Source organism: Quercus robur, chromosome 2 (assembly GCF_932294415.1).
Source record: "Quercus robur chromosome 2, dhQueRobu3.1, whole genome shotgun sequence".
Taxonomy (NCBI): domain Eukaryota; kingdom Viridiplantae; phylum Streptophyta; class Magnoliopsida; order Fagales; family Fagaceae; genus Quercus; species Quercus robur.
In genome coordinates this window covers 13404115-13419131 of record NC_065535.1, presented here as the reverse complement: position 1 = coordinate 13419131, position 15017 = coordinate 13404115, and the positions used below count along the sequence as shown (strand labels likewise).

The 15017-nt window shown below is 33.3% G+C and overlaps 1 protein-coding gene across 2 annotated transcripts; it reads left to right on the top strand.

Annotated features, from left to right (window-relative positions):
* The first annotated feature begins 1285 nt into the window (after window positions 1–1285).
* On the top strand, window positions 1286–6635 carry LOC126712462 (uncharacterized). Of its 2 annotated transcripts, none has more exons than XM_050411789.1 (9): window positions 1286–1453; window positions 1693–1815; window positions 2619–2702; window positions 2803–2891; window positions 2983–3057; window positions 4748–4809; window positions 4887–4946; window positions 5287–5472; window positions 6269–6635. In XM_050411789.1, the coding sequence occupies exons 2-9, from the start codon at window positions 1693–1695 to the stop codon at window positions 6346–6348; spliced, it is 759 nt and encodes a 252-aa protein (XP_050267746.1). In that variant the 5' UTR covers window positions 1286–1453; the 3' UTR covers window positions 6349–6635. The 2 variants fall into 2 exon arrangements, with proteins under 2 accessions (XP_050267746.1, XP_050267747.1); XM_050411790.1 differs by having other exon boundaries at window positions 1346–1583.
* Window positions 6636–15017: the final 8382 nt, after the last annotated feature.

The following is a 15017-nucleotide window of genomic DNA, read 5'->3' as shown; positions in this document are numbered from 1 at the left end:
AAATTTCTAGTAACGTTGTTGTTGTTTTGTGGAAATAAATATGGTTGAAAAAATGTGTAAAAAAACGTATAATATTATTTAAATACTGAAAATTATTGTTTAAACAATAGTACCAAACACCCCTAGTCTCCCTGTTTAGAATTAAGTGAGGAAAGACCATTTGGGATTTGTTTAACTATTTGTTTAACCATTTGTCAGGTTGGAAATGTCCCAAACAGTTCTTAGGCTCGTACCCATTAACAGCAAAATACAGCTAGCAATTTGTGGGCTAGGCCTTCTGGCATAATGGGTTAAAAATAAGGAAGAAAAAGAGTAAAACAGCCCCTCTCTATCTGTGGATGCTATCTTATTGGTCAATTGCGGCTAACTTTTCTGATTAATGAAATTCATTTTCTTTCTTAAAAAAAAAAAAAAAGAGTAGGTTAAAATCAAATTACATTATCTTCTAACTTTATTTTCCAACTCTTGATATTAGGAAAAACCTAAAATTGGTTCATCTAGAATAAATTAACTATTTTAAAAATTAATTAGCAAATTTTGTAATTTTTAGAATTTTTTTTTTTGAGAAACAGAATTTTTAGAATCAATTAATTAGAAATATGATAAAAACACAATCTGATCATAACAACCTAAGGCATCATATTTATTTATTCTATAAAATGAGTCAATAACTTTATAAATCCATCATTTCATTTTTTTTAATGCATATAATAACATTTTATTTTATCTCCTATAATTACTTTTATCATTAGACTAAATCCCTCATTGAACAACAAAAGTCAACTGAACTAACTGAAATTCACGTCTTCAAGAGTTCTGTGTCGGGATAAGATAACTATTATTATCAAACTAGATACAATAAAACAATTTTAACTTCTATAATTACTCTTATTATCAAACTTAAAATACTAATTATCTAGATCTATTATTGGACAATTTTTTTAGTTGAACTAATTTAAGAGTAATATTAAGATCACAAATTTTATCATAATTTGCTCACATAGCAAATCGCGAGTGATGAAATCGTGAAACCGTCACTTTTATTTCACCACCCACATTTTAGCACGTGAGCAAGTTCCAATCATATCATTTTCCCCAATTTAAACTCACGTTTATTTGTTGGACTTGGACCTTCGTGGACAAGGAGATCGGTACCCACAGCTTAAGTCTGGATAGGATAACTTTTAAATTAAAAAAAGAAAAGAAAAAAAAAACATAAAATAGAAATTTAGTTGGACCGCTAGAACTTGTTGAAGAAGGGAGAAAAAAATTACAAGTTGGACCAGAAAAAGAGTTTGTTAGGGCAGTTTTGGAATATTGTGGGATATATATATAGGAGAGATGGGAATAGAGGGAATTAGGGCGTAAAAGAAGAAACGAAGCCGTAGAAGAGGGCTCTCTCTTTCTTTTTCATTTTTGTGGAGCAAAACTTTATCCTTGCGAACAAACAACGGTAAGACCAGATAGTCCACCAGATCCATTCTAACTCTTATCCAAAACCCTAGCCCTAGTTTTTCTCCTCTCTCCCAAAACCACTCCTCTTTTTTCTATTTTCGTTTTTGAAAAAAAAAAAAAAATTTCAGGTGAGTTTTCTGTTGTGATGTTTTTATGTATGCATATATATTTTTTGTTTGATGCATGGTTTTGATGTGATTTTTTTTGAAATTTTTTTTTTTTTGGATGGTGGAGAAGATGGATCGGTACCAGAGGGTGGAGAAGCCGAAAGCAGATACTCCGATTGATGAGAATGAGATTCGGATTACCAGTCAGGGAAGGATGCGCAATTATATCACCTATGCCATGAGTCTCCTTCACGTATTTCTCTCTCTCTCTCTCTGTTTTTTATTTTCTGCATGGTAGTGTTGATTTTTGTTTCTTTTGGTTATGCTATAATTTATTAGAGTTTTGTAGAGACTGTTTTGTTGTTTGGATTTTTTTGTTTTGTTTTGTTTTTTTTTTTTTTTTTGACTTTGGATAGCTTGTAAAAGGGTTTGGTTAGGGTTTTGGTGATGAACTTGTGTTTTGTGGTCCCAAAAATTTGCTGATAATTATTTTTTCTATAATTGATGTGAGATTATTAAAGCAGAAAAAGAGAGAGAGAGAAAATCATATTCTAGAAAATTGAAATGCAATACATCTTTTAACTTGTTTGAGAATATGTGTCCTTAAGATATATTTGTATCTATTTATGTGTTTATATATTCAATGTTCCTGCAATAGGTCACCTTATTGTTCAATATTTTTTGAGGGAATGTTTGTTTTGCTAAGAATCCCTATTCTTGGATTGGATTAGAACAAAATTTTCAGGAATTAGCATAGGTGAATTTTATATTAAGCAGTCATTTTGATGAAGTTATTTTCTGCTTCAATGGTCCTGCAATAGGTCACTTTATTATTCAATATTTATTTTGGGAACGCTTATTTTGCTAAGAATCCCTAGTTATGGATTGGATAAGAACAAAGTTTTCAGGAATTAGCATAGGTGAATTTTATAATAGGCAATCTTTTTGATTAAGTTGGAGTGTAATTTTTTTTCTGCTCTGAATTTATTTTTCTTGGCTGATATTTTCTATTCGCCCCCCCCCCCCCCACCCCTTTTTTTTTTTTTCATTTTTTAGGATGAGAAAGGCTCGAATGAAATTGTATTCAAGGCTATGGGAAGAGCAATCAACAAGACTGTGACAATTGTGGAGCTTATCAAGGTTCTGTTTACCCTTTGCATATCAGTGGACTGAGAATTTGACATTTTTTGATTCCCTCAAAGTGTTTTTGACAATTGGGTATTTTTTAATTTTTATGCAGAGAAGAATTGTTGGTCTTCATCAGATCACTTCAATTGGATCCACGGACATAACTGATACATGGGAGCCTCTAGAGGAAGGCCTGCTTCCGTAAGTGGAGCTTGAGTTATATCCAAATTTCATGATGTTTATTTATGATTATAAACATTACGACGACTTTATTCTTTAATTTTTGTCACAGATTGGAAACCACAAGGCATGTATCAATGATAACAATAACCCTTTCAAAGAACGAGCTGAATACGTCTGCTGTTGGGTGAGTTTTCACTTGTTACTCAATGCCTCCTATTACTGATGTAAAGTAGCTGGAGTTGTTAGTTTTTTGTGACAATATGTTTTGATGAAATTATATGGATTTACTTGAAAGATATAAATTAGAAGTGTTCCAAAAAATCTTACAGCTATTAAGGATGTTCATGAAATTCGTGAAGTGTTTTCTATGATAAGTTTGTGGCATTGTTAGTGCTAGATGATCATATGTTTTGATGGTTACATGTGGATTGCATCAGTATGTAGAATGGTATTATACTTTTCACTTATCGTATACTACGGTGTGGTTGTGATAGGCCTTAGGCACTTATAACTCACACAGGTCAGAATTTGAGTAGGTACTTGATTTTGAATAAAAGCTGGGTTATCCAATTTCTCAATGAAGGCAAATCTTTCTAAACTGTTATTGTATAAATGAACATGTTTTTTGTTATGTTTTGGGCAAGCCTTGTTGCTTTTAATATAAAATTGTCAAAGAAGATGTACTCTGTTGATCATTATACCAGTTTTATAAAACTAAAACTTAGTTTAACTTATTATAAGTAAAAATGATGCACATTTTAGGATGCGGATGGATAGATTACAAACTGTGTAGTGACTTCCACTAAGGTTTCAGGTTGCATCTGTTTTCTTTACAGTACTGATTTGACACCTTATCTTGTTAAAAAGATTCCTTTGTTTTTAAAATTCTATTTTTACTGGTCATGAAATCAGGTTGATTTTTTTTAAAACCCTCTTATGTTTAGTTGTAAATGAAATTTGATATTGACTTTGAGAAATGCCCATATCCTCTGGTACCATTATTGGAGACTGCTGTCTCTCATGTGCGGGCTAGTTGTATTTTCTTATCTCTATTTATATATAAGTAAGTTATGCTGATGCATGCAGCTAATGGGTTGAACCCACATTCGCACCATCTTCTTTATCATTCTTGGAAAAGGATCCTCTTCATTTAATGATGAGGATATGATTTTTTGTAAATCTAAAGGTGTACATTGTTCCACATCGTTTAAAATCTCATTTCACCTGACAAGGAAAGATAAATGATTTTAAATGATGTTGCCCCAGATTTTTTTATTTATTGCTAAGCTACAAACCCACCCAGTGGGCCTTGAACCCACGACCTCATCCTCTATTCCATTATTACACTTTTTGATAATTGAAATACCAAATATTCACATAAAATGGTCTCTCTATTTCAAAGTAAATGCAGTGGATTCTGGTCCCTTATTTTTAGGGTGGGACCATGGGTAGAGGTGCTGTATGAGCTTGAACTCATTGTCTAGTTTTTGAAATTTGTTTGATCAACTCAATTCAGTTCTAACCTCAATGTTTTTATAGTTTATTATATGATTGATTTAAGGTTTAAACTCTATAAGCTTGATAGTCATATAGTTGTTGGTTTTTTATCTCAATCAAAGAGGAAAGGAAAAGTATAAAGATATTATTGAGTTTTATCACTAGACATAGGATAGCAAATCTGTGTTGTCCTTAGTTGGAGTGCTTTGACTGAGTATTTGAAAGAAACACTGTTAAAGGAGGAAGTTGAGCTTATACCTAGAACAGTCTTTAGTAGTCTTTTTCCCTTTACACCCAAGGAATTTGTAAAAAAATCCTTTGTCATTTAGGAAATTGCAGTGATTTATCATTGCTTATGAAATTTATGCTCACCTCAGGTACCAGCCTCCATTACCTGCTGACCAGGTGAAGGCATCTGTCGAGTTCGATTATGAAGGAGGTAGTTTCACCTCATGATCAATCTATTTATTTTTCTAAAATTATTGTATTTGAGTTCAATTTGGTTTTGCGTTGCAGAGGGCTCACCCAATGGTCGAGGTCGGGGCCGTGGTGGCAGAGGAAGGCCAAGGGCTAGAGGTGTGTTCTATATAAGATCTATTTGCATGATTCACTTTTGAAATAAATTTACCTTTTTGCTACTCCTGGGGAATTGGTAGAGACTGATTTTGTTTAGGTTCAGGAGAGAATTGTTTCAACTTTCAAATAGGTCATTTAAATGGATAGTAGAATATTAGATATTGATATCTCCAAATTATAACTAAACCACACATTATATACTATATTCTAATTGCTAGATATTTGTTACTAGTCCTGATATCAGTGTACTGAAACATCAAGTATTTGTGGCAGGACAATGATATATATATTTTTTTTTCTGATATGGCTGTTACATATCATTCATTTTCTTTTATTTCAGGGAATGGGTTTATGACAGCTGATTATGAGGATGGAGGCTGGGACCGCAGTAGGGGAAATCCTAGAGGTAGGGGTCGTGGGAGAGGACGTGGTTTCCGTGGTCGTGGAAGGGGAGGATACAATGGACCTCAGGTTGATATTCAGCAAGATGGAGGATACAATCGGGATGCACTTCCTCAAGGCCGCGGTACCTTTTTTAACTTATTTATTTAACACTCTGGGTGTAAGTTGAGATAGGTGCCTGTAGGTGGACCACTGGTGTTCTGGGCGTAGTCCTTTATAAAATCGTTGGGAGTGGACTTGATCAGTTTCCTTACTGGTTCATTATTCTGACAATCACTGGCCTGAACACTCCTAAACTCAACTATGTTCCCCGTAAGATATAAACTCGATAAGCATCTCTAAAATGTGTTGGGAATTGATTAGGTGATGCATGATAAATAGTTGATATCAAGAGGAAAATCTGTGGTGTCTAATGAAGAGAAAAATGACCTTTAAAACTTCAACCTTTAACTTTAAACTGATGCTGAGAACTTCCAAAAGCTATTTGATGAAAGAGAAAATATATTAGATGCATTCACTTACCTTCTCTTTCTTGTAATTTGACTAATAATGTGTGATGTCTTGATGCTTGATATTCTGTTCAGATGAGTTTACAAACTATGATTATATAATGAACTATAGAATTTTCTTCACTCTTTGTTGAACATTAAGAATTCGTCAATTTTTCCTGCAAGCATAATTGATCAAGCCAGAGACTGTTTTAACAAATCTAATGTAAGAGGAAGAGTGAGTTGCATCTGGTTCACTTTGTTCAATGGGTTTATCATTTAGAACCCAAGAGACTTTGGATCATATTCAATGACCTGCATGCATGGATCATTTTGGTAGAATGGCAAATGAAACTGGTCTTTAATTTTATCTGTCTGTTCATTTAATGATCTGTTTACTTTGTTTAATGTGATGTAATTGATCTATTGTAGGTCGTGGTCGTGGGAGGGGGGGGTATCGTGGAAGGGGTCGTGGCTTTAGACCTAATGGGCCGATCCAGGCAGCTGCATGAGGCACTGAATGGGCTTCCAAGAGCACAATGCAAATTTCTCAAGTGATGGATGCCTTTTCCTATCTATGTTTATTTTATTTTATTTTAATCTTTTTGTTAGTTCTGTTTCGGGTCTGTACTAATACTTAATTGTAGGACATACTGACATTCTAGTGTTGTAGACTAATAGTTTAGATTTGCTGCCATTTGAGGCAAACCTTTTTTGTCATAGACTTAGGTGAGATGCTTGAACAGTTGTAATTTTCCTTTTTGACTGATTAGGGCATTCTTTCATTGTTGTTTGGAGAGTTTTTGTTGTTGAATTAATGCTTTCCTCTTATTAGGAAACAAAATGCTTTAAACACTTGAGGGTTGCATGTATATGTTGTATGTGATATGGATGTAGTATGGATCTAACAGAAAGGTGTGGTTAGGATTGTTACACCTGTTGTAACTCTTTTCGATGGATACGTGAAAATGAAAATACAACAACTATAAAGGTAGGATTCTAAATGAAGGAAATTGCTTTAAAAAGATGGGAGACCTTCTTTAATGAAAATACAAGGGGCAGTCACTTGAGCTGGTTTCCTCATGTTTAGAGGAGAGCCGCTAATGCATTGATAAAAAAGGATGAGTTGATTCAAGTTGAGGGAGCAAAAAGGGGTAGAAAGGAAGACCAAGAATAACATTATAAATTTATAAGTAGCAAAAATAAAAGGACTTGTCAATTAAGAAAATAATAGAGTATATCTTTGGATAAAATAGAATGGAGTAATAGATTACATGTGGTTGATCTAGGCTGTTGAAATTTATAGTTTGACCCTAAAATATTTGGGATTAAGGTTTTATTGTTATTGTTAATATTTTGAAAATCTCATTGTTGGCTATTTGATTTGTAAATTTATGTTTTGCATGTAATTTTTAAGTACGAAATTTGTAAATTTATGTTTTGCATGTAATTTTAAGTACGAAAGACATGGAATTTAAATATTGGATTTGTAAGTATGGAGTTAAGTTTTCGTATCTTAATATTTTGTGAGTAAGAAGGTTAAAAAAAAAATTTGTAATCCAATATTGGATTTGTTAAAAATCTTGTTTTATAGTGTAATTCAATATTGAATTTGTTAAAAGTTTAAGTCTCATTTTATAGTAGTTATTAATTGATATTAAGTACGTTTGTACGAGTGTGTTTCGAATACTTTTAGTGGAGCAAAATATTTTTCAATAATAACTATTTAAATTGGCATTGATTTGATACTATTTGGTGATTTTGTCTCTTTTATATAAAATTGTGTTTTGAAAATATGATTTTAAGTGGTGAAATTGTATTTTCACTTTGTTGATGCCTATTTTTGCGAATTTGTATTCAAAAACCCATGAGGAAGAAAGCCCAATGAAAAGCAAGGCTCAAAGACCTACCAAGAAGACCGAAGAGCAAGAAAGGTCCAGAGAAAAAAGTGCAAGGGAAAGCGATTTACAGCAAAACGCATATCTGCAATAGATTACAAATCTGTCGCAGAATACAGTTCCTCAGCATATCAGCATAATGGCTTCGATAGATGGACAAATTGGCCCCGAGACCCTTTTGATCTAGTCAACATTATTTGGCCCACAAAGGCCCAAATCATTTTGTATAAAAAGATAGGTATGAAAACTAATATGAAAAAGCATGATGAAAAGAAACAAGGAACAACAGAAAGTGTCAGTAGTAGGAATTGCGTGAATGAAAGAAAAGCCAAACCAAAGGAAATGACAAACACAGCAGGAAACGCATGAAGAAATAAGACAAAAACACGCAGTAGAACGAAATAAAACTAATTTACTACAGCAGAAATGGCGTGGGAATGAAAGAAAACAAAAACAGAAGATACTGGAGCAAGCACACAAGGGCCGGAGCTCCACCAACCTGTGTCCAGCCAACATAAGGGAGGTGGGCCCACGGTCAAGGGGATTCAGAGGGTGTGGTTTGGTGGTGGGGGAAAATGAGTCTATATTTGGTTTCCAGCCCTAACTTCTTTTGGGAATATACCCTGCTGGGATGGTATCTTACCCAAAAGAAGTAGTAGATAGTTGAGACCATCTAATGTATATCATAGAGTTAGGTAGTGAGGTAGCCCAATCTTTATCCATTTGAACCAAAAGGTAGAGGCATACAGCAAGAACGAACGAACAAACAAAATGAAATTTTGTCACGAAATGAGTAATGGTGCATCAAACGTATTCTGAGTAGAGGTAGTGGCTGAGAAACCAATGGGTTGGTGGGTAGTTTTGAAGGAATGCCCATAACAAGCCAAAACAATTGTGAAGCCCTAGGGGTAAAAGGGATAAATCTCATTGAATTAGCTCACTATAAAAGGAAGAGATAGCCATGGATGAAGGGGGGAAGCACTGAAGGTGGGGGTGGGGGGAACCCATGGTAAAAAAGTAGTAAGCACCTAGGAAAGGCACTTAGAGGGAGAGGCACCTAGGGAGAGGGGGATCCAAAAGGGAAAAGACCTAAGTGAGAAAACAACTCATAACAAGATAGTAGTTAGAAACTAAGAGTAAAAAAGGAACGGAGAGAAAGAAAGAAAGTAGTAAAAAGAAGAGAGAAAACACGGCAGGAATAGGGCATGCATCAATAGACCATATTTTTCCTCCCTCTTAGCAAACTCACTCTTTAAAGCTCCCCTAAAAATAGTAGTCAGTAGCCAATTAGGCACATTCTCCAAAATGCACAACTTTGATGGCAAAAACCTATGATATGGTTGTTCAAGTTGGGGTTTGGGTTCCTTCTTGGTTTACTTATTCTATGGAAAGATTCAATATTTGATTTCAATTGCAAATATATTTGATTTCACTCGTTATAACTTATATCTGCTGTATTTAGTCGTTCTATTGTAGCACTTTTTTTATCACGTTTGCTACATCAGTTGTCTTGTTGTGGTATCTTTACTTGTTGTACTAGTTATTCTGTTGTAGCACATTTTTATTATATTTACCATGTTAGCTATTATATTAGCTAAACCTTTTTTGTTAAAGCTTTTTTTTTTTTTTTTTTTTTTTCTGTTGAAGCTTTTTTATTTCTTTGTTATTACGTGTTTTACTTTTAACATGAACTAATCATTATCCAGCCTTATATATACATATACTTTTTTTTTTTTTGAGGAAGAAGTAATTGAGTTTTATTGGATAAATTCAGAACGGAATACATCTTCCACATCACTGGGTAGCTCTTCTACCCAAACATCAGTATTTGCAGTTAGAATTGCTCTTCTAGCTAGGGCATGGGCTATTTTATTACCCTTCCTACGTGTGTGTACAAAACAACTACTAACTAGATAAGAACTAAGACAACGGATCTCATCTATAATATGGCCGAACAGAGTGTGGCATGCTTCTGTCGAGTTTATGGCTGCAATTACCTTTTGGCAATCTCCTTCAAAAACCATTTGAGACAGACACAACTCCCTAGCTAGTGTAACGGCTTGGCTTGCCGCTAGAGCTTCAGCGTGCTTTACTGATTGTGGCAGCAAGATTCTTTGGCTCAAAGCTCCTATCACAACACTGTTGCAGTCCCTTACCACCACTCCAAGCCCGACACAGTTGCAATGCTTAAACAACGCTGCGTCAAAATTTGTTTTGTAAACACCCACTGGTGGTGGGGACTAGCCAGCCCAAGGTGACCGTGAAATTGGACTAGGGGCCTATTTTTGGACGTCAAAAAACTCCATCACCATATCCTTCACTCGTTTGTGGATCTCATGGAGGGGCCATGTTGGTTGTTGCTCACGAAGTCTATTCCGACGCTGCCATAGACTTCATGCGGTTGTGGTGAAAACAGTCACATTGAAGACAGACCCTTGCTTCAAAACATCCTCAAAGAGATCCAAGAAAGATCTATAAACCCTCTGATACAGTTTGGAAAAGTTGAAACTCAATTTCCAAACTGTCTTCGCATGGTCACAAAGCCATAGCACGTGTAAAATCGTTTCCTGGTGTTCTTCACAAAATGAACAGGTCTCATCCACTGGGATTTGCCGACATACTAGGTTTTGCTTTGTAGGTAGTGAGTCCTTTACCGCTCTCCAAATGAAGTGCTTGATTTTTTGGGGAGTTCTGATCTTCCAAATTCTTTTCCACACATTCCCAACCATCCCACTAGAGGAAGAAGGAGAAGAGTTAAGCACCTCAGATGCAAGCATGTGGTAAGCTGTTTTGACCGTGTAGCTTCCATTAGGCGACAAAGGCCACACAAGATAGTCCACTTGATGTAGTTTGCTCACGTAAATCTCCTTATTATCTCCACTTCCCAAGGATAAAAGGAGCTCTCCAGCAGCTCAATATTCCACTTCGTAGTATTAGGATAGAAAAGAACAGAGACTTTCTCTACATTTGCATCCAACCTTGGTGAAACTATCTTGCCTCTTCCAGGTTCAGGAAGCCATTTATGCTCCTAAATACTAATAGAACGCCCATCCCCAACCCTCCAAACAACACCTTTTAGAATCACCTCTCTAGATTGTAAGATACTTTTCCACGCATAGGACCCATTCGAAGAGATAGGGGCCTCCAAAATGCTACCCTCTGGAAAGTATTTAGCACTTAGGACTTTGTATAATAAAGTATCCCTTTTGTGGTACAACCGCCAAACCTGCTTTGCAAGCATTGCCTTATTAAAATTTTGGATATCTCGAAAGCCCATACCACCAACAGATTTGGATGAACACAAAGTACTCAATTTCACCCAGTGAATCTTCTCTATCTCCCCTTGCCCCCACCAAAACTTCCGGATCATTGCCTCAATGTCTTTACATAGGCTTACCGAAAGCTTAAATACACTCATTGAGTATGCTAGAATTGATTGTATAACAGCCTTTATCATAATCTCCCTACTGGCTTATGAAAGCAACTTTTCTTTCCATCCTTGCATTTTGGACCAAATGCGTTCTTTAATTTGGGTAAAGCATGCCTTCTTACTCCTTCCTACAAAAGAAGGTAATCCTAAATACTTCTCATAATGCTGAATTGTTGGAAAATATATATACCTTGTATCTTATATTCTGCAAGATATATTTTATATATGTATATGTGAATACGTATAAATACATATACGAATATATGTATGTATATATTTGAGAATATACTAACCCATGTAAACTAACATTTGCTTGATAGGTATTTTTTTTTTTTTGGGTTTTAGATTTGTTTATGTGTAAGAAGTAGAAAAGTATTTCTGCAATAAGAAATAAAGAGTAGTCATTCACTGCACAGCAGAAAGTTTTATTACACAGCAGAAAACTTTATTGCATAGTAGAAAGTTTTACTGCACAGCAGAAAAGTTAGTCCTGTGGCAAAAATTAGAGAAAAGTTCCTTCTGCGTCAGAAATAGAGGATAATGCCACTTTGTAGCGTCTTCCCTTGGACTTTCGACTCGACATTTGTGCATAAACTGGCAGCGGCAAAATGATACTTTGAAGCTCATTCCACGGAGTGCCAGGCCCAACTTCCTTCTTAGAAAAAGCCTAGATTGAGTGTTGTCTAATAACATCAAGACGCATGTCTAAGGTACAAGAAATGTAAAAAGAACCCTCGACACACCTAAAATTTAGTTGTCAATTGAAGTTGTGTTTCAAAAACATGTTTTTTAGTGATGAAATTAAGACAACTAAAAAAAAGGGCTATTTACCAAATAATTTCAAAACAGTTTAAATTAAAATTTAAAAAATTGTTCTGCAAATTTTACTTAAAATTATATGCATCTAGGCAAACATGTGAATGGTGTCTCATGTAGCTCCTCAGCAATTCTCTTATCTGTTTTTCGTAAATTTTACTGGAGGCTTTCAAACTGATATATATATATATATATATATTTTTTTTTTTTTTTTTGAGAAACCAGACCCGGGAACTGATTTTTGCTGAGTATAATGATTTGGCCACTATTCTTAATTTTTTTTAATATTTATAAAAATAAGATTGTTATCAAAATCATAACTAAAATGAATTAATAATTCCATTCTAAACATGTTGATTTGTCATTGAGATATATGTCAATTGAGAATACCAGGGGTTCAAGTTGTCGTCCCCTTTTTACTCCCAGTATTATGTGCCTCCATGGTCAACTTTATATATTAGGATTTTTCCCAAAAAAGGATAATATCAAGAATAAAAAAAACTATTTCACATCAGCATCTTGACCAAAAAGATTGTATCTAGAATAAGGAAAAACCATTTCACAGTTGGAATTGATGGATGATTGTATAACCGTAATAAATCCATTTGGAATTGATTGTGCACTTTCATAATTGCTTTATTTTGCAGATATCACATTTTTACCATTCATCCATGCATCTGCATAAGTTGTCTATTTGATATTGAGAAATGATACTTCTATAACATTTTTCACAACATATTTTAGGTGATAATTTAGATTAGTTATAGTAGTCATGCATAACAATAAAAGAACATAATCATCTTAACAACCAAAATGCTGCTTATTCAAAACTTAGATTGATTCACCATCAAAACTCTTTCCACTTTAATATGAATCTATGGAATCTGGCATAAAAATACTTGCATTGCCTTGGACAAAATGAAATTCTTTTTTTCAATTATGCATTTAAAAATGTATAATTGAAGTTCATTATTAAGAGCTTCCGTATTCTATTTACCGTTATACATCAATACCCCATGAATATGGATGCACAAATCATGATCGTTAGACAATTTACATCCAGTACCCAAAATTCAATGAAAGGTTTTACCATTTTTCAAAAAGTTGTTTTCCTTGAATAAACTACTTTTCCTCAAAAAGTGATTTTTAAATTTATAAGTGCCTTTTGTCCATTATTTAAATCAACTAAGTTCAATGACTCCAAAATCAGGCCAAATATGTCCTTAAATTTGTGTGTTAGAATTTTCTTTTCTAGGGAATTGGGAATTTGAATAAATGATGTAACTTTTTAGAAAAATTGCTAAATACAATCACGTTGCTTTAAATATTTTCTTAATTTTTTTTTTCTAAATAATATTTCATCATACAACAAGATTAATAAAATTGCGCATCTCATAAATGTTTTTAATTACAAAAATATATATATATATATATATATATAATGCATAAATAACTTTGCTAATATATTTGGACAAAAGGATAACATTAACTTTTTTTCTTTTAATTGAAGATGATAGATTTTTTCTTTAAAAACTAATACAAGAATACAATATACTAAACAAGACTTAAGAGATTAAATTGACAAAAATTAAATCTTAGCAATTAATTTAACCTCTTCTAAAAAATAGATTAATTGAACCATCTATCTATATATCAATATAATATCAAAAAGTTGAAGCGTATCATTATTATTTCTAAGTTCCTATTGACCCACACCAACATAGTATTTTGGTCCATTCGGTCTACTTCAGTCCATTTGGTCTACTTTGGTTCATTTTAGTAGTTCAATCCATTTGGTTGACTTTGGTTTACTTCGATCCATTTGGTCTATTTCGTTCCACTTCAGTTGAGCCATGTTAATGTAACATTTGGTTTATTTCAGTTTAGGTCCATTTTGCTACACTTCAGTCCATTCGCTCCACTTCTATTGAGACACATCAGTGTAGCATTTTAATTTACTTAAGTCCATTCAGTTTTTGGTGCACTTTTACTTAAGAATAGGAAAAGACAGGCTTCTTATCTAGAAAGAAAATAAAAAAAAAAAGAAAAAAAAAAGAAGGAAAAGAAATGCTTAAGTTGAAATAACTATGGTCACGTTTAGGTGGAAGACGCTCTACTTCTATTGAGACACATCAGTGTAGCATTTTAATTTACTTCAGTCCATTCAGTTTTTGGTGCACTTTTACTTAAGAATAGGAAAAGAGAGGCTTATTATCTAGAAAAAAAAAAAAAAAGAAAAAAAAAAAGGAAAAGAAATGCTTAAGGCTCTGTTTGTTTTGATGAAAAACTTTGTGTAAAGATAGTTTTTTATGTTTTCCAATATTTGGTAGCATAAAAAAAGATGTGTCAGAGGAAAACTATTTTTGGTCAACATAAAAGTATGGCTTATTTTTAGAGATTGTTTTCCATTAATTTTTTTTGAAAAACAACTATATCTCACAGCAAGCTAAATAAGGGAAGTAAAGAGGTTGTTTTTCAACTTATTTAAAGTTACTACCAAACATTAGAAAATTAGATACTTTTATAGAAAATACTTCTTAGAAATTGACTCATTTTCTAAAAAACATCATTATTGAAACAAACAGAGCGTAAGTTGAAAGTACTATGATCACGTTTAGGTGAAAAACTCTCCACTTCTATTAAAACACATTAGCGTAGCATTTTAATTTACTTCAGTCCATTTAGTTTTTGGTGCACTTTTACTTAAGAATAGGAAAAGAGAGGCTTCTTATCTAAAAAAAAAAAAAAAAAAGGAAAAAAAGAAAAAGAAAAGAGATGCTTAAGTTGAAAGTACTATGGCCACGTTCCACCAATTCAAGTCATCCTATCCTTTTCTTTTTTTTTTTTTTTCATAAAAAAAAGAAGAAGTTGAAAGTGATTAATTTAAATTTGAATTTATTAAATAACTATAGACATTGTTAAAATAAAAATCAAGATTAAATAATTTTTTAATACTTAAAAAAAAAAGGTTTTTGACTTTTAAATTTTAATAGTCTTTTTAACTGTTAATTGTGCCCAAAAAGATAAAAATAAAAAT